At 48.0% G+C, this 19,997-nt stretch overlaps 10 protein-coding genes across 10 annotated transcripts; 3 read left to right on the top strand and 7 right to left on the bottom strand.

Annotated features, from left to right (window-relative positions):
* Window positions 1–1,913: 1,913 nt before the first annotated feature.
* Window positions 1,914–2,368, top strand: N7446_005199 (putative NADH-ubiquinone oxidoreductase 12 kda subunit; the record flags this gene model as incomplete). Its single annotated transcript, XM_058513947.1, has 2 exons — window positions 1,914–2,139; window positions 2,283–2,368. 2 exons carry the CDS (start codon window positions 1,914–1,916, stop codon window positions 2,366–2,368), a joined length of 312 nt encoding a protein of 103 aa, XP_058375276.1.
* Window positions 2,369–2,837: 469 nt separating this feature from the next.
* On the bottom strand, window positions 2,838–4,478 carry N7446_005198 (pH-signaling protein PalC; the record flags this gene model as incomplete). Its single annotated transcript, XM_058513946.1, has 2 exons — window positions 2,838–3,107; window positions 3,156–4,478. 2 exons carry the CDS (start codon window positions 4,476–4,478, stop codon window positions 2,838–2,840), a joined length of 1,593 nt encoding a protein of 530 aa, XP_058375275.1.
* A 185-nt stretch (window positions 4,479–4,663) lies between these two features.
* Window positions 4,664–5,719, bottom strand: N7446_005197 (uncharacterized protein; the record flags this gene model as incomplete). Its single annotated transcript, XM_058513945.1, has 3 exons — window positions 4,664–5,245; window positions 5,305–5,370; window positions 5,432–5,719. 3 exons carry the CDS (start codon window positions 5,717–5,719, stop codon window positions 4,664–4,666), a joined length of 936 nt encoding a protein of 311 aa, XP_058375274.1.
* A 72-nt stretch (window positions 5,720–5,791) lies between these two features.
* N7446_005196 (uncharacterized protein) lies at window positions 5,792–6,318 on the bottom strand (the record flags this gene model as incomplete). Its single annotated transcript, XM_058513944.1, has 2 exons — window positions 5,792–5,906; window positions 5,969–6,318. 2 exons carry the CDS (start codon window positions 6,316–6,318, stop codon window positions 5,792–5,794), a joined length of 465 nt encoding a protein of 154 aa, XP_058375273.1.
* A 1,106-nt stretch (window positions 6,319–7,424) lies between these two features.
* N7446_005195 (uncharacterized protein) lies at window positions 7,425–9,124 on the bottom strand (the record flags this gene model as incomplete). Its single annotated transcript, XM_058513943.1, has 5 exons — window positions 7,425–7,994; window positions 8,049–8,135; window positions 8,183–8,489; window positions 8,538–8,648; window positions 8,739–9,124. The coding sequence occupies 5 exons, from the start codon at window positions 9,122–9,124 to the stop codon at window positions 7,425–7,427; spliced, it is 1,461 nt and encodes a 486-aa protein (XP_058375272.1).
* Window positions 9,125–9,782: 658 nt separating this feature from the next.
* N7446_005194 (uncharacterized protein) lies at window positions 9,783–10,356 on the bottom strand (the record flags this gene model as incomplete). Its single annotated transcript, XM_058513942.1, has 2 exons — window positions 10,233–10,356; window positions 9,783–10,174 (listed from the first exon to the last, which is right to left on the bottom strand). Exons 1-2 carry the CDS (start codon window positions 10,312–10,314, stop codon window positions 9,783–9,785), a joined length of 474 nt encoding a protein of 157 aa, XP_058375271.1. The 5' UTR covers window positions 10,315–10,356.
* A 460-nt stretch (window positions 10,357–10,816) lies between these two features.
* N7446_005193 (uncharacterized protein) lies at window positions 10,817–11,767 on the top strand (the record flags this gene model as incomplete). The annotated part of the gene is made up of 1 exon (XM_058513941.1): window positions 10,817–11,767. The coding sequence occupies one exon, from the start codon at window positions 10,817–10,819 to the stop codon at window positions 11,765–11,767; it is 951 nt and encodes a 316-aa protein (XP_058375270.1).
* Window positions 11,768–13,713: 1,946 nt separating this feature from the next.
* On the top strand, window positions 13,714–14,022 carry N7446_005192 (uncharacterized protein; the record flags this gene model as incomplete). Its single annotated transcript, XM_058513940.1, has 1 exon — window positions 13,714–14,022. The coding sequence occupies one exon, from the start codon at window positions 13,714–13,716 to the stop codon at window positions 14,020–14,022; it is 309 nt and encodes a 102-aa protein (XP_058375269.1).
* A 1,937-nt stretch (window positions 14,023–15,959) lies between these two features.
* N7446_005191 (uncharacterized protein) lies at window positions 15,960–18,207 on the bottom strand. Its single transcript, XM_058513939.1, has 4 exons — window positions 17,454–18,207; window positions 16,909–17,403; window positions 16,183–16,859; window positions 15,960–16,132 (listed from the first exon to the last, which is right to left on the bottom strand). The coding sequence occupies exons 1-4, from the start codon at window positions 17,679–17,681 to the stop codon at window positions 15,994–15,996; spliced, it is 1,539 nt and encodes a 512-aa protein (XP_058375268.1). The 5' UTR covers window positions 17,682–18,207; the 3' UTR covers window positions 15,960–15,993.
* A 968-nt stretch (window positions 18,208–19,175) lies between these two features.
* N7446_005190 (Bromodomain associated domain protein) lies at window positions 19,176–19,823 on the bottom strand (the record flags this gene model as incomplete). Its single annotated transcript, XM_058513938.1, has 1 exon — window positions 19,176–19,823. The coding sequence occupies one exon, from the start codon at window positions 19,821–19,823 to the stop codon at window positions 19,176–19,178; it is 648 nt and encodes a 215-aa protein (XP_058375267.1).
* Between the last annotated feature and the right edge of the window lie 174 nt (window positions 19,824–19,997).

Raw genomic sequence — 19,997 nt, 5'->3', positions numbered from 1 at the left:
TAGGTTGCAGTGGAAGGATGGCGAGTATAGGCAGTTCGAGAGGGATATGTTACGCGCCACTCCGGTAACTGGATCTATCCCTGTCATGATTGCAGTGCCAACACCTAAGGCGGGTGTTTGACCATTTCCTGTACGGAGATAGGTCTTGTTTTCCTTGTAATCAATGAACTTTGTACGGTCATTGCACACATGAACGCTCGCACCCGAGTCCATTACCCATTGATCCCGATACTGATCATCTAGCATCATAGTGGAGAACCCTGTGTAGGTTGTAATGTTGTCTGAGGCCTCGGTGGTAGCCAGATTTGCCGATCTCTGGTCTCCAAATCCACCCTTATTCTTGATCTCGTTCTCAACCCATATCTTCCATTCGGGCTCTCTCCCGAAAGCTTTGTTGATCTTCGCTTGTCGGTGATCCGCAACTTTCCACCCTTCTGGTCGGATAGTTGGATTCATCGACCAACAGTCGGCAACAGCATGGAACCCTCCACACGGGCACACACGCCGATCCTTGAATTCGATAAACGTCTCTGCTTGATTCCCTGGCTTAGCCTCCTTGTGGCCTTGCCATGTTGACGTTGCGAACGCTGGCTTAGAATTCGGCACAGCGGGCGCTGTCTTTCGAGTTTCCGTATAGGACGCACGAAAGGAATCGAGTAAGGCGACCATGTTTGTAGGTTGGCTTTCAATCACAATCTGTTGATATCGAGCCTCCCACCATACTGGTAGAACCTCCTTCACGGCCTTCAAGAAAAGAACTGAGTGAAAGGTGTCACTCTCAAGCTGCAGTTTGATAACCTCTTCACGTAGAAGCTCCCAATCTTCTAGCCATTGCAACACATTCGCACCCTTCTTCGGGCCTTTGATGTCCTCCTCTCTCCATCGGAGGAGCACATCCACATTGTACGAGTTTGATCTCGCAAACCGCTTGTATAGGAACCTCAGTCTCTCGTATGGTGTTTCCAGGCGGTCCATGATGCGCTGGAGCTTCACCTCAATTGAGTTGGTGATAGCTTGATCCACCAGACGGAGTCCCTTCTGTTGCTCCTTATACTCGGCTAAACTGAGCTTGTAGAGATCCATATCATCTCTCCAGCTTGCCTTTTCCTCCTTATATTCCTCTTTTAGGAGTCTCAACTGCGCCGTAGACAGGTCCTCGGCCAGTTGAAGTGTCGGTATTTCGGGCCGAACAGGCATCTCCATAGGTTGCCGAAGGGTGCTTCTAGATAGCTCCGGGTTACAATAAACCCATACATCTAGATTCTGGGCATACCGCTTCATTGCGGCATACCAAGAATGCCATTGCGCAGCACTCTTTAGCTTCTCTCCTCTCCATTGTGAGACAGTACTCGTCGAGTCCATGGTTTATCGGACACGTGTGGTCGTATATTGTGATCTCGGAGGTGGTTTCGACGTAGCGTATGCGTGCCTTGTCGATGCTCAGAGGAACTACTCAAACGATCCAAACACGTCTGAATAGCTTCAAATCCTTTCAACAGTCGATATCAGAGATAAGCCGGGCTCATAACTCTCTGATCACGTAACCAGACGTATTCTCCTCGACCAATGGCCCTCGTCGCTCAGGTGTAACTGTCTGATCATTTTCTATCTTCCAAGCACACGCAAAATACCGTGTGCTGACTAACATACAGGATGACTAAGTCATGTTATCTAATTACATAGATCCACAACTCCGACACATCCGCGCACATGATTTACTCCCAAGCCCACTGACCGCCCTCCCTTCACCCAATTACAACACAGGTAATCCAACCTTCAAGATCAACGGCAGACACCGCAAGCACAGATCTCAAGCCTCCATCTACCCTTGCTGCCATTGCCAACCGCGCCAGCAAGTAAGCGACACGTCTCCATCACACCCAACCACGAGACCACCTCTCGAACCATCCACAATGCCCACCGCCGAGTCCGCCGCCTTCCTCGCCAAGAAGCCCACCGTCCCCCCAACCTACGAGGGCGTCGACTTCGAGGACAACGTCGCCGTCCACAACGCCCGTGATGCTATCATCCGCGAGCAATGGGTACGCAGCATGATGGCCCGTCTTGTCGGCGAGGAATTGGGCAAGTGCTATGCGCGCGAGGGCGTGAACCACCTCGAGAAGTGTGGTGTATTCAGAGGTTGGTTTCGTTCGCTCCTTTTTTGCTGAGAGTTTCTCTCTCAGAACATATAGATAAATTGAGACTTCTGGCTCGTTTGAATTGAATTCGGCTGCATTTCAGACTTATTTGGAATTCGCATACTAATCTTCTTTCCTCCGCAGAGAAGTACTTCGAGCTCCTCAAGGAGCGCAAGGTTAAGGGTTACCTCGGCCAGGAGAAGAACCGATTTGGTGGGGAGTCGGCATAAGCGTTTCTTCTTTTCTTGCATGTTACGCTGCGCGATTATGGTTCGGGATCCGCGGGTTGATTGTCGATATCGACATATTCGGGCCTGCAAAATGGACTAGGTGGAATGAGGATAACACTACGGTGATTATCCGTGGACTTGACTCATTGCCTGGTTTCAGTTATGCCCACATTGGGTCCCGGATTGTGGAGGGATACGAAGAAATGGAGGGAGAGAGTTTGGAGACGGCTCTCTTTGTTCTCTTGCCTGTTTGTACTGTACATATAGATATCAGTTTGTTTGATCAATCTTCCTTTGTCTCCATAATTTGAGCTTTTGAGGGTTTCGTAATTATAATCTACGTACGAGGTGTCTAGACTCGATCTGCTACCTCATACTACGAGTGTATCATTATGCACCAATGGTTCTCCAAAAGTATAATTCAGTTACATAACTACAACATATCATCTACAGCTATATTTGGTATCAATCAATAGTAAACGCTAGAGGCCGTGGCACTGCGGTCTGGGAATCCCCCTGGAGGACCTCGGCCATCAGACGGCTGGGCTGCATCTTCGTCACTGTCATCATCGCTTCCAAATCGCAGGTCGTCTCTCTCCTCTGGCGGAGCACGCATACGAATCAACTGGTCCTGCTCTAAGGAAGAAGGTTGGTATGGTGCCGGCGGAGAGTGAATGTCTCGACCTGAAGGCAGGTTAGAGAGCAATGGAGTAGATGACGGAACAATTTGTGTGTTCATCTAATACTTGTTAGCATGGCAGCAATTATTGGACAATATCCCACTCACTGTGTCGTTCATTTTCACCCATTTTGTTTCTAGCATCGCAATCACTCGTCCCTCCTCGTCCCGACCAGCATCATCACCCGACTCCAAAGCGCCCTTCTCGTTCCGACTACCACCGGCATCTTTGGCTACTCGGCGCTCTTCACGCCTCTCCGTCCATTCGCGTTTTAATCGGGATAGCCCACCCTTCGAGGCCCCAGAGGCAGAGGCTTCCTCTTGAGAAGACGCAGCACCTCGAATTCCAAGCGACGTCCGCGCAGCTCTCAGCCAGGCAATACCCTCGCCAACCTTGCCTGTCAGTTCAGCTTCTACTCCAAAGAACCGACAGGCACGAGCACGAGCAACACGACCTAAGACTGAAGTGTAGCGAACGACATCCTCATCAACACGCCCTGTGCGCCCTGATGCAGTCCCAACAGCCCCAAGTCCAGCAGCAGCCTGGTCAGAATACTCGGCAGCACGAACGCAAAGCCGAGCAAAAAGCAAAGCGCGCACCTTTGGAATCTCAGGCGCGTGAACCATCCACTCTTTATCATTCGGATTGCGCGACTGGATACACGCAGCGATATAAGCATCATCCTTAAGAACCGCTAGCAGAGTAGCCTCAGCGAGCGCAAGCGACGAGAGCGCCGCCTGTGTCCCGGCATCCACATCGGGCACTGCCGTAGCGGAGGCCGGGGATGACGCGAGGAAGTTATGTACTGCGCTAGCCTGCAGTAGATAACGCGTCGCTGTCTGTACGGCAGCAGTGCGATCTTCCGCCGTCGGAGTTGAAGACGCATATAATGCGGCCACAACTCCTGCCCGCGCCATCCTGCTCAACACGTATCCCAGTGTTGTGAGCGTAAATGCTATTTCGAACTGGATGCCTCGCCCAGCGACCCTGCCATTACGTATGCGCAGTCCTTTCCCATTTGTATTATTGCTACCTGCTCCGATATTCAGTGCACTCGAAGATGATAATGTAGGTCTCCATGCGGACTCGATCTCGGCGTGGGGTGTAATGTCGATCTCTTCCCCGGCGCCAGGCGCGTAGGTCCTATCTTGGGCAATAAATGATTGTGTATCTGGGTGAACTATTCTCCCGTTTAATCCGTGGGAAATGGCAAATAGGTATGGAAGGTAATCGTTCAATGCGGATAGGACTGTTGGGAGATGGGCATCCTGACGCGGGCCGCGGGGTAGGCGCTTATGGGCTTTCAGCGCAAGGCGAAGGGCATGGCGGGATGTTGACGCCGACTGGGGGAGAGATGGGTGAGTTAAGGAAGAGATGAAAGATTGAAATGAGAGAGGTGAGGTTGTTGGGAGGGTGAATGCAAAGACCATTGTGGGAGTTGGGGAAGTGAGACTCGGAAGGGCTGATGTCAGATCACTGGGCACTACATAGGGCTTCGACTTACTCAACTTTATATCTCTTTGGAATCCCCTTTGATCGGAAACTGCATAGCGCTCGAGAACTTGAAAATGTATCTATTTTAGACGAATATATAAAAGACTAAGAACAAATTCCCCTAAGGTGCTGGACTTGCTGGCGGCGGTGGCGGGATACCATCTGGGTAAATGTCATTCAGATGAGGATGGTCAGCCAGAGGTGCGTAACTTGCTGGATTGAAAGGCATAGGGATCGTTCTCTGGGCCACCGTTGCCCTAGGCATATCACGAACCAAGGGGCGACCTTGGTGTATCCATAGACGGTGAGAATTATCAGGGGCCGTGTATGTATACAACCTCCGTCGCATCCACGGGCCACTCAGTCTCGCAGAGTAGCGTCCCAATTCGCCGCGTACTATGCACGGCACAGCCGTCCATTGGTCCACTAACATGTTATTCGTATTTGGATCCCGTATATTGACCTCGAGCATCCTTGAGAGGCCGAAGGACTGAGTGGCGTCCGCCATAACGCTGACAACCACTCCAAGGACCGGTGGCAATGAGACGGGTATGATGCTATTAGCATGCATGTCTTGGAGAAGTCTCACATCTGCACCGTATATTGTCATTGTGCCGGCTCCGGTATCATCTACAAAGTCCAGCTCGAGCTCCTGTTGGTTCATCCAGGCACCTTCCGAAGGAAATCGAACGGTAAAATCAATCTGCACAAAACATGTTAGCTTCCTATCACCTCAAGAGAGGAGTTTGATCACACATCAACCAGCTTGCCGAGCCTACCAGGCGTGGCGGACACATGGAGCATCTCAGGTTCCGGAACATGATTAAACTGTAAATTATTCCTTGTTAGCATGTTCCGTTCCTGGTAAGCGGAACAAGAGTATACATACTCCTTCCACCCAAAATCCAGTATGACCCTTGTGTTTGACGTTGATGTGCATGAATTCATCCATTTTGAACGGCCTCGGTTGGCAAAGCTGTGCGCCCTTGGACCAGTATGTAACAAGGTCTGGATTCCAATCAAGGGTTTTGTCTTTGTATGCCCTTATAATGGCTTTCACATTGTCCACCTGCTGATATTCATCCGTCTCATCTTCTTTGCCAAGCCATTCTAGGATTTTAGCTAGGACTTCCAAGCGCTGTACGACGGGCCAGCTAAGCTTTGGGTACACGTCCATTCTTGCACTTGAGGTTACTGAATCAGTGACTGCCAGGCCAAAGACCAAAGATATAACCTGGAAGAGGATGCCTTACTCGCGATCTTTCCACTTCTCTTCGAGCTCCTTCAGCCTGGTTTCAAAATAGATCGGCATGATGTTTTCTTCCAGTCGCTCCAGGCACCGTTCAACTTGGGCTTCATAATCACTATGTAGTTCATGTTAGTATATGTACGATATAGCAGGCACTGCTCAACAGCCAAAACTTACTCAGGATGAAGGTCATGCTCATGACGAGTCCAGCCCGCGGGTACCTTGCTCAACTCCGTAATGGCAGGATCTTGGTGCATATATTGTGTCCGTTGTAAAGTTGGCTCTGTCTTTGCAGGATCTGAAACTCGACCAGCGTAAGAGTTTTTCAGATCCGATTCAAGCCAGTCGGTATCCAAAGACTTCGATTCCTCCTTGCTTGTCTTGGTGCTCTTGGGGGCCACCCCACCCTGGGCTTGCTTCCGTTTTCGACTACTAGGCTCATCGACAGGGTCTGCGTAAAATGACTCCTGTCTTCGCGCGCTTTCACGAAGACCAGCGGCCCTGCTAGATTCCGGACGAGATGCCATTGTGCACGATAGAAATTATCGGAGCCGGGAAAAGTGATAGGGAAGATAAATTGCAACCAGTTTGAATGTCGATGTGCATGCACAGAGAGATTCAAGGTCGAGTAAATAAATATATCATAATGCAACTCTCTCAACTAGTCTATTTTTATCTTACAGCTCGTGTCAAAGAATATACCAAGACAAAGAAACATCTTCGAGATTTGGGACGCAAAGCTTTAGCTGATTTTGAAAGAACGATGATCTGGAAACCACAGGCAAACAAAGGGTAGAACCAGAGATTGAAAAGGTGGAAGAAAAGCAGGACTTCAGTGAGGGGCAATACAGATTTTGTCGATTTCTCTTTCAAGTTACATGAAGTACTTGCTTTCATTTTCGGTAAACCAACGTTTCATTTCCAATTCTATGTTGCAAGATGAAGATCTAGCCCGGTACTAACTCTATAGCTCCAATATCTCTCACGTTTTCTTCAAACTACTTGAGACCGTGGCGCGTTTTCAGCCTTCAAGACGTGTTTATTTTTCAAGAGCTTTCATGGCAATGGTGTTCTTTGTTTTCTTCTGTTTCCTTGCTTGTTCCCCAGTAATTTGCTTTTTTGCTGATTTTGCTAACAAGTATTCAAAGGCAGACTTGGGTGGACTTTGGGATATTAGGAAAATGACCGAATCTCACTTCCCATAGATCAATGGAAAAGAGAGTAACATACCTGACCAAAGGGACTCGTCGAATGGAGATGGGAAGTTATCCCGAAAGAACGGAACTCGGCAATGTACTCAGAAAGACAAAGGTTGATTATGACATCGCGTGTATCACGCTCATAGTGTGTTTGGAGTTTCATTATTTGGCACCAATCCATTTGCCCAATCCCACATTTGAGACGCCCTAGGAATCGACTCTTGCTATTGACGTGACTTGTCGTTATATACCTCTAATGAGAGAATGAGGCAGGATCAAAGAAACAAAAGCTAATTGATAAACGACGAGCTACTAGACTAATGTATGGATCCAATCACGGAACGCGATACAAGAAACCCGTCCTCCAGACCCTCTCAATTTCTTTTTCCATTTTATCGTTTTCCATTCCGCCTACCTTCTTTCTCTCCGGGTGGCTACTTGTAGGGTGGCGGTGGAATAAAAGGATCAGGTACCTGGTCCAAATTCACTATGAGACCCTGTTGAATGGCGAGTGAAGTGTCGACATTTGGAACATGGTTGCCAAACCCAGAATAGTTATCCATAATATGCATACGGTTTTGGCCATCCGGTGCCGTAGCGGTGTATAGCTTGTATCTCAACCAGGGTCCTAACAGCCTGGGAACGTCATCCACACCCCCAGCACCGGGTCTCACGGAACATTGAATAGTGTCCCAGCTGGTCATTCGTTCCGTTACGTATCGGTAACCCCCATTCGGGTCACGGATTAGGTGACCTTGATTATTCCTGGCCGGGCTTTTACAGTAGATGGTAACCTCGACTGAGACCACCAGAAAATCAGCCCAATGACCATCAGCCTGTGCAGCTTGTGCCATTCCCAGGCATAGTAATCGCCTCCCTCCTAAACGTTCAAGTAAACGCTTGTCTGCGTCGTACATGACCATCATGTCCGATCCAGTATCATCAATGAACGTGATGGGATGACCAGCAATTTGTGCATTCGGCACTCGAAGATGAAGGTCCATCTAAGAAGTAAAAGAGTGAGTCAAGAATGCTACTGGGATATTTCGAGAACTTACATAGTGGACGAATATATTGCGATTGGAACTCGGCTGCGTCTCGAAATGCTTGCAAAATTGAGTATTTGTAGGCCCAGGGCCGAACACCTAGAGTACACATGTTAGATTTGCCGGTACGCAACTAGACATTTGACCAAACTGACCCCCTCTACCCAGAACCCCTCATATCCGTTATAATGATTACCAATCTCTTGATGTTCTTCGGCAATGAAGGTCCGCGGTTGTGAAAGCTGGGTTCCATGAGACCAGTAAGTCACAAGACCATCATACCAGTCCAATGTTTTGTTCTCGTAGGCGGTTATAATAGCCTTCACTGTGCTAATGAGCTTATACTCGTCTTTGCCGCCTTGCAGGTTTTTCAGAGTTCTTTTAAGGGTACACAGGCGTTTCAAAACGTTGATGTCAGTAATTCCTTGGGCGCCGGCTTCTTTTACCATCTCACTAGATTCTCATTAGAAAGTAGCCTAGAGTTTCCTCTGGGGCTCTTACTTTCTCGACTCTTGACTCCGAGTGAGTTCTTCCAGCTTCCACCGGAATATATCAGGCATGATAGCCTCAACAATTCGCTCGTTGCATCTTGTAATTTGAGCAGCCCAATCTCTGCGACATGTGGTTCAGCATTAATCCAGCGACAGATATGGAAAGTAGAAGTATTTTGTTTAACCGGTAGCTCATAGAGAAAAGACTCACTCGGGGTCCAGATCAGGTTCGTCGTAGTTCCAACCAGGAGGTACTTTGGCGATATCTGTTATAGGTCTTGTGCCCGCAGGCCACGCTTGCTTTGCAGGCCGGGCTGGTGGATTAGGGGCCGTGGTGGCCGTGGTAGCCGGAACATAACTGGTGTTCAAATCAGCAAATAGTTGGGGTCCTGAAAACGGCGCCCGTTTTTGGATTCGAGACTTCGGGACCTCGCGCCCTTTGTCTTTGTACTGCGTGTGCGTCTCTCCGTCCTTTAGCTTGGGGTTTTCCTCCTTAACGTCAGCTCCGTTCCATTCATAAAGCCGGGGCTGGGGGCCTGAGTATGTTGGTTTTCCTTTTGGCTTCGGGGCAAGCTTTATTTTCTTTCGTGGTGGCATAGTTCCAACTATGTTTCTTTCACCATAGGGGCGGTAGGACTTAATATTTAAGCTTGATCATGAGAGGGTACGATCTATCAGTATAAATATATATGCCTCATCGTGTCTATGCCCTCAATCGCATCTCAAAGGAACAATATCTAAATAAAGAGACTGGGGCCATCCCGCTAAGCTAGCCCTCAGCCCGAGGAAACTAGTATGCGAGGACAAAGAAGCCTACCATATTGATGGAGCAGCCGTATTCCACCTTTTAGACTTGCTTTCAGATGCAGAGTCAAAGAAAATCATTAGTGCGAAGGATTCAGTTCATTCAGTACGTACCTTGGTAGTACCCCGGGGACCTAAATAACTATTTGTAACGATTTGTGATTGAAAATTGAATTTAGCATAATCTACTAATAATACTCATAATAATCATCCTCTCTCCGCACTCGCTTCCATCCTGAGACCCGCACCTGAGTAGAGCTCTCCGGTAGCTGTGGCTCAGTCTCCCTAGTGTCTATGTATCTGCCATGCTATCAATATAGTATCTTAGACATCTACTGTTTTTCTATCTTGTAGAGCCTACTGTTCGCTTGGATAACTCGCCCGTGCGGTACCTACTAGATGTATCGAGCGTTGCGAGTGTATCGACCGTTCATCTTTCCATTGCCATGTTCTATATACAGTCGCCTCGCCCTATCACCAGTAAAACGTCTCGTCGTCTCTTGATTTGAGATCTCCTTTCTCCAGTATAGTTCCCAATATATGTTTCATTCGAGATGCCGCCGCCCTGCAGTATTTCTCTGACCCCGGGGTAGGACCTACCTTCGTCTTCTCCGGGATCCGCTTTCAACCAAGGTATCTTGATTGTTCCTGGGGAGCTGGTAACAGCCTCGCGAAGTTGAGTGATAGCTTCATCATCATATCCGCCTCCTAGAATGACAGCCTTAGGAAGAGCCGAGTAGTTTTTCGAGCCCAGACTGCTTTTGTCGTTGACCGGGGTGGAACCAGACAGGATAAGGGGGAGGTTGCGTATACCATCTTCGACGCTCATGACGAAATACGTGACTGATTACCCTGTGAGATGCAAAAAAAAAGACCATGCTGGGTTTCAAGCTTTACTTACCTTCATAGTCCGGTTCCAGCTCTGAGATCACAATGGAACCCACTTTCTCCAGCCGGCCACAAAGAACAATTGGGATGGGCATATTGAATATTTCAAACGGGTGAAAATTCACTCTGTGTTAAGGACGACGAGAAACACTGCTGAATCAGGTTGACTTCATAAATTATATAGAAGCAAAGCGCAAAGCGTGCCAAGTCCCGGGGTGTTGCGGAGAAGCTTTGTCAGCGCTCGGGATTTCGCGTTGAATCTCCCCGACTGTCTGTCTCAATTTCTAATCAAACCCTGAAGCCTCGTGCTGGAAATTCTCTCAGATCTCCACCGTGAAAGTCTGTGAAATAATGGGTTATCTTCGCAGTAGTGAGTTAAGTATGGATACTAAATTACTCAGCAGATAGTGGATATCTTCCATCCCAAGAAAACGGCCCAGTTTATTTCCGACTACCGACGTCGGCCAAGGGAACTCCGACCCGAGTGAGGATGCAGCACAAGCATTATATCGTCGACTCGAATATATATTCACGGCGATTCCGAGGGGTCCCATCGTACTCTCGTTCAGATATTCACAGCCTGACAAATATTTCGCTATGGCTTCCACCACTTCTATCATCTTTGGCCCAACCGGCCACGTCGGCTCTGCCGCAGCTCGTATTGCACAGCAATGCGGTGCAAAAGTGGTCCTTGCTCTGCGTGATACCCTGAGGCCCGTTCCAGGCCTCACCTTAGAGCAGGAAAAGGCAGGGGGCTTCGAAAGGGTGCAAGCTGATCTCACCAAACCCGAAACGGTTCACGCTGCCGTGCAAGCGACTGGAGCCAAGCGTGCCTTCATATACCTTGTGCCGGGCACAACAGACCACATGAGACGCACTATCGAAGCTCTGAAGGCCTCCAGTATTGAGCTTGTTGTCTTCCTAAGCAGTATCAGTGTACACGGTGACATCAGGAGCATAACACCAGCAGACTTCATTGCGTATACCCATGCACAGGTCGAGGTCAACCTTGACGAAGTCTTTGGTAGTGACGGCTACATAGCGATTCGACCTGCATATTTTAGCACCAATGCAGGTTGGTGGGCGGGTATGATTCGCGAAGGAGAGGTGAAAATCACGTATCCGGATGCAAAACTCGACTGGATTTCACCCGAAGACATTGGTCGTGTGGCCGGGACCCTTCTTGTCAAAGAAATGCAGGCGAGCGAAGGCGCCGAAGAACGCAACTCGATCCCTCTTTGTGGACCAAAACTGGTCTCCCAGAGAGATGCCGTGGGAATATTTGGCAAGGTGCTTGGCAAAGACATCAAGGTCACCGAATTGGATGAGAAGGAGGGAGTGGAAAACCTGTTAAATATTGGCGTACCTGACTTTGTAGCTACGAGGCTGGTTCAGTCCTTGAAACCGAAGGATAGGCGCGGTGATGACTTTGACCCGTTCGAAGGAGAGGCGTACGAACAGGCTGTCGCTAATCTTCAAAAATACGTCGGCCGGGCTTCAAGCTTGGAAGAGTGGGCCGAGGCAAACAAGGAAGTGTTCAATTTATAGTGGAGGATTACAAAACCTACTATATTGGGCTTTCGGTTGCTTTACTGGTTCTTTGCGGGTGTGTTTGTGTCTTTCTGCTTGTTCTATTCTTTGAGTCTACAGTACCTAACTCTGAGAAATGTCACTCCTTTACGCTCTTTCATCTGGCCCCAAAGGCCAAAGTTGCACGATATCGGAAAAAAAAACAAAACTTGGAAATGTCCTGTTTGTCATCCACCGTTTACATGTCGGCTGAGTCAGGAAGCCTACTCGCACTCATTTATCGAGATGCTCCCAGCGCCAGTTAGATATCAGGAAATGGTGAAAGCTCCACACTACATAACATTGAGAGACTGCTTTCTGTCCCATTGACTAGTGCAAGTCACAGAAGCTCCCTTTCTTGGGTTGACGTCCTTAAAAGTTTTGTGGATTTCATGGAATTCTTGCCACTACTCGAAGCAAGAATAAAGTTGTGGAATATGAAAAACGAGGATCCCTCTAATCTGCGCGACTGTGCCGTTGTCTCTGCTATTAACGAGTTAGCCTCTTCGCATTACCAATTATACTTCTCTGTCCTTGCCCCTTAGATTCTTTTTCACTTCCTATCGACCCCAAATTAGAGCACTAGTACACTTTTAGAAATCACATTTAGCACTGGTGTCATCATTCGGTGTATATTTTAATAGTCTTTCGAGCTATATTAGCCTTTCAAGGAAACAATCGGTCAGCCTGGCAGAAATTAGAATTTGGCGGCATTTTGCTTCATATCCGGACGAGCACTCTACTTGCCATTGTTCTTCTTTGAGGCTTGATCTTCGCTTTGGTTGGAATATCTAGTCGTCTTCACTATTGCCTATGTCTGAAGCATGTTAGCTCTTTAAATATGCGATTTAGATACAGTCTTCGCAGTAGTAGTAGATTTCATTTACCCCAACCCCTTGCAAAGTTGAAACCCTTAATTGAGGTACAAGTGTGATATTGAATAGAACTATCTGAGGGCAGATAACGTTATTTGTAGTCAAGGTTGTTGCCTGCATCCCGTAGCTGCCTAATAGGCAGCTACTTCTACCCGTGATCTGGGATCCAACTTTGCGAGGGGTCGAGGTAAATGAAATCTACTACTGTTACTGCATCAGCCAACAAGCAAGGTACAAGGATGGCTTTGTTTGGATGCCTGGGAGAAATCCGGCATAAAAGTGGCCATGCCACGAGGATTCTTCCTAAGTACATGTAGAGCAGGATGAAATAGTTCTTGCAACAGACCTGGGGGGTGCCTGGGTATTTGGAAATTCGCGTGATTTGCACGTAGTCGTGAAGTTTGCCTTAAAAGGCTTTTGCTGACAGCTCATGTGTCACACCTATCACTGATCCAACTACGAAAGTCTTTATAGTAGCGACCGCTTTCACCTTTTATCGGACGTAGGGAGCTATTTCAAACGCTACGCTACGCTGTATATAGCTGTTTCTATATTTAAGGATCCGTTACAAGGCTAAATAGGATAATACTGAACGAGGAAAAAGACTTGGTGGGTATCTATCAAGTATTGCTACGGTACCACATCCACATCCACTATCCGTCACTGCAACTTATACAGAAATATAGTCCCAACCCACCGAAAGATAGCCTAAAAGTTTGATCCCTAGAGGAATCAGGTTACATATGACATAGTAGCGGCAGTAGAGCCCAACTAGATTTATAAAAGGCGAAGTGGCGAGAAGCCTACTGTAGTGAGCGTTCTATAATGCATGTAATGGGAGAGAGTGATGAATTGGGAGGGAGTGATAAATTGGGAGAGAGTGATGAATTGAAAGAGAGTTTTAACATCAGGACTACAGACTGCGTGTTGAGATGCGTGGCAGATCGATCTACATATATTGGTTTGTGTCCAGCCCCAGGAAGTACAACGCTCGTTACCACTTCTTTGTGCAAAGCTCAACGAGAGAACCGAAAGAAATTATATCCCATCATGGCCGATAGTGCGCTCCCCAATTTCTACCGGCATTATTCTGGCAATAATGACGACGACAACACCTCGCTCCCCTCCACAGAAAAAGGCCCCGACGAACCCCCACTAGTCGTCAGTGAAATTGGCTGTGATCTAGTTACGTTGCAATGGATCTCAGGACGGTCACATGCTGCGCTCAGAAATGATTCCTCCTCGAACATTCATATCGCTTCCATACAGGAGGGAGCCACTGATGTGTGGTACATCGATACAGTACTCCACCCAAGTCTGAATGCCCGATGCATCGGACTACGGGTCTGGATTCCTTAGTCCAGATCCTGGGAGAGATGGAGGTAACCTTTTTCACAGGGGAGCAACAAACCATTTGATCTGGCGACTTAACCATCCAGAGGTCCAATTTTTACCAAGTGGCCGAATCCAAGCAGGAATCAATGGTCTCGGAGGATGGGATTTATGTCTACGAACCGTTCTGTTAGGAAAGAAGATTGTCCGTCCAGAGCAGGGTCTACCCAGCAGTGAAAAAGTCCGTTACTTCTAAATTTCACAGCGCTTTAGTAATACTGTAGGCTATTTTCACAAGACTCTTGTGTCTCATTTGGCTGGGGAATCGTAACACACCTTGCATTTGGGCCTGTTATATGTTGCGTTAACGTCATTGGCTTGTTAGAGTATTGGATTAGTGCTTCTCATATTATGCCAACACTTCTGGCAATGACACCCATACACCTATTTTCGGAGGGGAAAAGAATTGACCGTTTATTCTTGACCGTTTGTTCTGAACTATTTGCTGTTCACCATCTATTGCTGACTATTTGTTGACCGTTACGATTTTAACCGTACGTATCTTTGCCCAGCATTTCTTTGTTGAGCTTTCTCACCGTCTCTTTTTACTGTTTACTTGACATGCAGACTGAACACGTGTAACTAGTTTTGCCTGCTACTCCGTCCCGTTCAGTGAACTGTACGGAATGCCAGTTTGATAAGATTTTGGAGAATCCCGTGGCAACGCGCCTAGAGATTCAAAGAAGCATTGGGGGTAAATGTGGCTCAGCTCTGCTTCTAGCCATAAACGTCAGTTGGGACAGAAACTTACACCAAGCAACAATGCAGAATAGGAAACGCAGAATCAAGCAAATGAAAATGGAGTATTAGCCAGCTACTCTCGAGCCTAAGGGAGTCACAAATTAAGCCTCTACTACAACGTATATATATTCCTTGCTATTGTATTTGTTCTCTGTTCCAAATTTTTTTTCATGTTTCCGCCGCACTTATTCAAACGGAGCATCTCTAACCGCTCGATATAAAAGCGAGTCCGGCTGGGTGAAAAAAACAAAAAGTGACGAAAAAGCACCTATAGCGCACACTTACGCTACTCAGATCTCCCTCGCTCACTTCTGTATAATTTAAAGTAACATTCGTGATAACGATGCTTTTAGGCGTTACGAATTGGGCCGTTCCAGATCCTCCAATACGCGACGGGATATCCGCAACTGTAATTTCCTCACAACTCCATCCGTTAAAGTTTACTAAAGCGCCCCGGAAGCTTTGGCTCCGCTATCACCCAATGCCTAGGAAACACCGAATGGCGCGGATGAAAGCGATGCTTGAAGAATGGAATTTACGCTTACGCATATAATTCCACAAAGTATAAAGCACATAATTGAAATGACTCCAACCCAGGATTAACCTGCGATGCTAAGAAAGCCTGATTTCTGAAACTATTTTGGCCCTCAAAGCCAAAGTACAGTGGGTTCTGTTTTTCCTTAGGCTAGTTCCACGGTGAAAGTACCTACTGAATGGGAATCCATTTCTTTTTCTGCTCAGAAAAATGGGACTGATGGCTAGTGGGACCCATTCAGAGATTGGCCGTTTTGACTTGTGACTACGAAGCAGGGTTCGTAGTTTGGCCAAACAGCTTTCATAATGCGATTCTATAATCACATTTCAGTGGATATACGAGATATTATGGAGGATCTTCAAGGGCCGACGGATGCATAACAGCCGCGTCATTGGGACGCGTAATATACTATTCCAGTCAATTGAGTTATCGTAGATGTCAATCTGTCAACTCACCCACCGCGAAGAATCATACTTCCTGATATGGTCTAGGAGCTACAATTTACTTATGAAATCATTAGTGACAGAAAACATATGTTGAAATAATAGTTATCGGACAGTCTTAAATAGAAAAAGACAATCTGTGCTCAAAATTTAGCAACCTATTCGAGAATCGAGTGATCTAGTCCCACAGCTCTCTATCATCAATATATTGCAGGATTTTCAATCCACGCGTTTGGTGTACCAGTTCTTGCCCTGCCAGTGCATCAGCACCATTGGAATGAAGCTAGCACCCATGATCAAAGCGGTAACAACACCAGAGCTATTAGCAATGCCAACGCTCTCAAACATAGATGTAAACCTAAAGAGACAATTAGCATTTAGTCAATGATTTCAAACACAACAACATACCAGAAAGGCCCAATGAATCCCCAGGTCGAGCGAACGAAGTTGATAAAGACACCAACACTCCCTGCATCCTGGGGATAAGTGTCGACCGCATATGTAGTAAGAACAGTAGTAACAACCTGGTTACCAAAGGCAGCAACACCAGTTCCAATGACAGGCCGAACATCCCATTTGCCGGTCGTCGCTTGCTCAGTGCAAACCAAGAACACAACCATACCAGCAATGCTCAGCAAGAAGCCAATGTAGCTAAGCCATAATCTGAATTCAGGTGCAGGCTTGTGGCCAATCTTTCGAGCACGAGTATTCATCCACATATCAGACATGAATCCACCTAGCTGTTCACCGAGCAGAGAACCGATGATCAAACCGAGGAATTGTAAGCCGAGTTGCTGGGCATTGAGTTCGAACTTGCTTTGAAGAAGCTGGGGGACCTCTACTGAGTTAAGAACTGAGGCGAAGAGGAAGACCATGGAGTAGGCAATTGCTGCTAGGAGGACGGGGATGTTGGTGAATAATGTGAGCGGGTGCCAGAACTCTCTCATCTTCATTGGAGTCGGGTCAATTCGACGGAGGGACATGTATTCTGTCTTGAATGCGGAGGATTTCGAGTGTATGTCGGCTCCGATATAGCGGGTTTCGGGTCCGAAAAAGATGTACAGAACTAACTCGACTGCGTTGGTCTGTATAAGGTCAGCAAGGAAGACAAAGCATCAGCTGGAAGAAACTTACGATTGCCAGGATCCAGTAGATCCAGCGGTATCCAACACGCTGGACAACGAATCCGAAGATGAAAGGACCGACTGGTACACCCAAGGTGACCATCAGAGTCCAGACACCCATATACCGCGCTCTCTCATGTTTGAAGAAAGTCTCTGTGACAACACCGCTACCGATTGCCATAGCAGGTGAAATGAAGAATGAAACGAGAGCTCTGCATGCCGCCATGGAAGCATAATCCGTACTCTTCGCACAGCCGATATTACAAACGCAGCTCAGGATCAACGACAACAAGAAGATAGGGCGTCGTCCAAATCGGTGGGAGAGAGGCTTCCAAAACAACGGAGCGCCTCCCAGAATTGCAATTTGCAAGGATGTCAGATAACTGACTCGCTGGATTGAGACACCCAGATCTTCCGCAATGTCCTCATAAGCACAGATAATTGCAGCTGCAGTAAATGTACCCATGCAAGCGTGGAACGCAACTAGACTCAGGTTGGCAGTTTTCTGTCATATTGTCAGCGTAAGCACTCAGCAACGCCTTTGTGTCTGCTCACCTTCCATGATGGCCAGTTGTATGGGTCTGCCGGATCCATACTAGGGATCGGATCGAGGTCTAACGTGCCATGTCGCTCAATCAGGTATGATTTATGCGTCTCAGACAATAGTGCAGTAGGGTCGGCGTAGTTCCCATCAATATTCTTCTCCTCGATATAATCAGAGTCGTATTTTGGCTGCTCAGCACCAGTGGCATGATCGAGTGAAGCCATAGTGGAAGATATCATGCGAGAATATGGCCACGTTAAAACTCCAGATCAGTGGAAAGGGTTAGATAAAAGGGGGCCAGTCGACCCCGCGGGGTCTGGGGATTCGTAATCGGCATTTCTGGGGTATGGGGCAGTTGTTGAGTCAACGGGTGGGACGGATTGGGGTCAGAATGGCCAGAGTAGAGTGCAAAGTCGGCGATAGGAGACAGCAGTGGAGCTCCGTTGTCCATTCGCCTTGTCTGGAATTGGGGAAGCGGCGTTCCTGGGAGTTATACCGTGATTGATTTGCCGGAAAATACAGGAATCAGTGGTATTCGGGGCCCTCCGTGTGACGGAGGTCGAAGCCGTCTATTATAGCGTGTCGGCTAGTCTGATACCAGGGCTGACCCGAAAAAAAACAGTCTGGCCGAGGCTTCTTCGGAATGCTGCGGCCAACTACCGATGCCATGTTCCGATCGTCGTTTTGGTGTTTCTCGGAGAGCGTTTGGACATACTTTCCAGGCCAAGTCGGCCCAGTCGGGTGGCGTTATGAGGCGGTAGCTTCGATTGATGTCTCAAATAGCAGGAGTAACAAATTTATGGAAGAGGGCTTGGAGTCGAGTAAATCAAACGGGCAAACCCTGGAGTGTCAAGCGGCAAATTGTGGGGGACTTCGGGGATTGTGCTTGATCCACTAGGAACCTCCACTCGGCAGTCTAACAGTGTGAAGTCTGCATTGGGTTTCGCCAGATCTGGGGTTTTAATTTTATGCGTCTGATTCCGAAGCAATGAGCTGTACATATTCTATACTGGATGTGTGGAGGGAGAATGGTTGCAAGTTAAGGTATCGCCAGGACACGTTGTTGATGTATAAGCTGGAATTCTCTACACAATATCAAAGACCAAGCTAGCATTGACATCTGATGTCAAACATTGACTGCTATCATTCTGGAAGAGGATCAAAGACAGTTCGAGCTGTCACAACTCCCAAATGTGTCATGCTCAACCCAGTATTGTCTCTCATAGGTTTGCATGCAATCCTGCCCCAATTATCCAAGTGCACGAACACAACAAGCAGCGGATGGTGATTGTTAATCGATCATGTCCATTGCATTAGCTACCAGATCATCTCTCGGCCATATTCATCCACCATGCCTCTGGGTTATGTCCAAGCAATGATTGACAACGTGCATTACTCCCATGATCCCCCGAGCTGCGAGATAATGTTGCCGGCGATGCACCGAGTGAAGTCATTATGGTGGCTTCTTCACGCAAAGATCGGAGTACGAGTGGGTATCATTCCTCGGGTGTCGGGTGGTCAAGCCTGACGAAAGCAGGAACCTTGGGGGCAAGATCAAGTACCACTGGGGTGTGAATCAAAGCCGAGAGAATAGTTGCTTCGGTAGGCGGTTGAGATTGGGTTGCCATCTGGCGGCAAGACCCAAGATGTTGGCTAATCGTTCGTTTGTGGGATGTGGTATCCAGGTCGTGGGTTTGTACAGGAATCAAATAGGTGTTGAAACGCGATCACCTTCACGCGCCGACCCCCTCCTCCTCGGAAAGGTGACTTGGGGCACTGCTCACACCGGATGTGTCGCTATCCATGGGATCGGAGGTTTGTGCTCGGATCTGCGCGCCCCATTCTTGAATGCTGGGGACACCGCCCTCGATGATGATCGGATGTTCTTCGGCACTTTTTCCCAGGACAGTTCCAGCATAGCGAGACTCTTCACCAGTCTTGCTGTGCTTCTTCTTCAAGGCTGTGAGGTAGTCCTCCTTTTCCATCGCGTCTCGATCGACCATGTCACCTTCGCTCGGGACGAAGCCCGCAACACGTCGAATTTCGCGGTGAGTTGGGCCAGTCATCCAGCCAAGGAAAGAGTCGAGGCCACGCATATCCTCCTCGCCCTGCCATTCTTCCTCCCATTCACGCAGTTGTGGTCGGATGGCACCTGCGTCCTGTAGAGCTTGGTAGATATCTTCAAGGACGGGAACTGGATCTTGTGGGTGGGCGTTTGCCGCGTGGTCGGCAGCCGAGGAGGCGAGGATCATGATGTACCGGCCAGTCAGGTCCTGCAGAGTCTCAAGAACGGACGGGCGCGTGGAATGGAAGCCTTGCGCGCGTAAGATTTGGATGATCGGAGGTCGAAGGAGAGCATTGTGAAGGTTTGGGCCCGACATTGTGGCGGACAATTAATGGATGAATAACCAAAGCGCCGATTGTATGGTTACTGAAGATGCGATAAAAGCAATAGGATCTTGAATCTATTGAGGTGAAAAGACGTAGGGGGTAAAGGGAGAGAAAAGCAATAGGAAGACGAAAAGACGGAGGTCGCGGTCCAGGGCGGAGAATTC

Source organism: Penicillium canescens, assembly GCF_028828765.1.
Source record: "Penicillium canescens strain IBT 15451 chromosome Unknown utg000003l_segment0_segment0, whole genome shotgun sequence".
Classification (NCBI taxonomy): Eukaryota; Fungi; Ascomycota; class Eurotiomycetes; order Eurotiales; family Aspergillaceae; genus Penicillium; species Penicillium canescens.
This window is presented reverse-complemented; position numbering and strand designations above follow the sequence as displayed.

Excerpts from the sequence above, each read along its gene's own strand:
- N7446_005191 (XM_058513939.1), bottom strand. The coding sequence starts at position 17,681 with ATGATATCTTCCACTATGGCTTCACTCGATCATGCCACTGGTGCTGAG. Across the intron at positions 17,404-17,453 it reads ACAACTGGCCATCATGGAAG|AAAACTGCCAACCTGAGTCT; the intron begins GTGAGCAGACAC and ends ACAATATGACAG. Across the intron at positions 16,860-16,908 it reads TCTACTGGATCCTGGCAATC|ACCAACGCAGTCGAGTTAGT; the intron begins GTAAGTTTCTTC and ends GACCTTATACAG.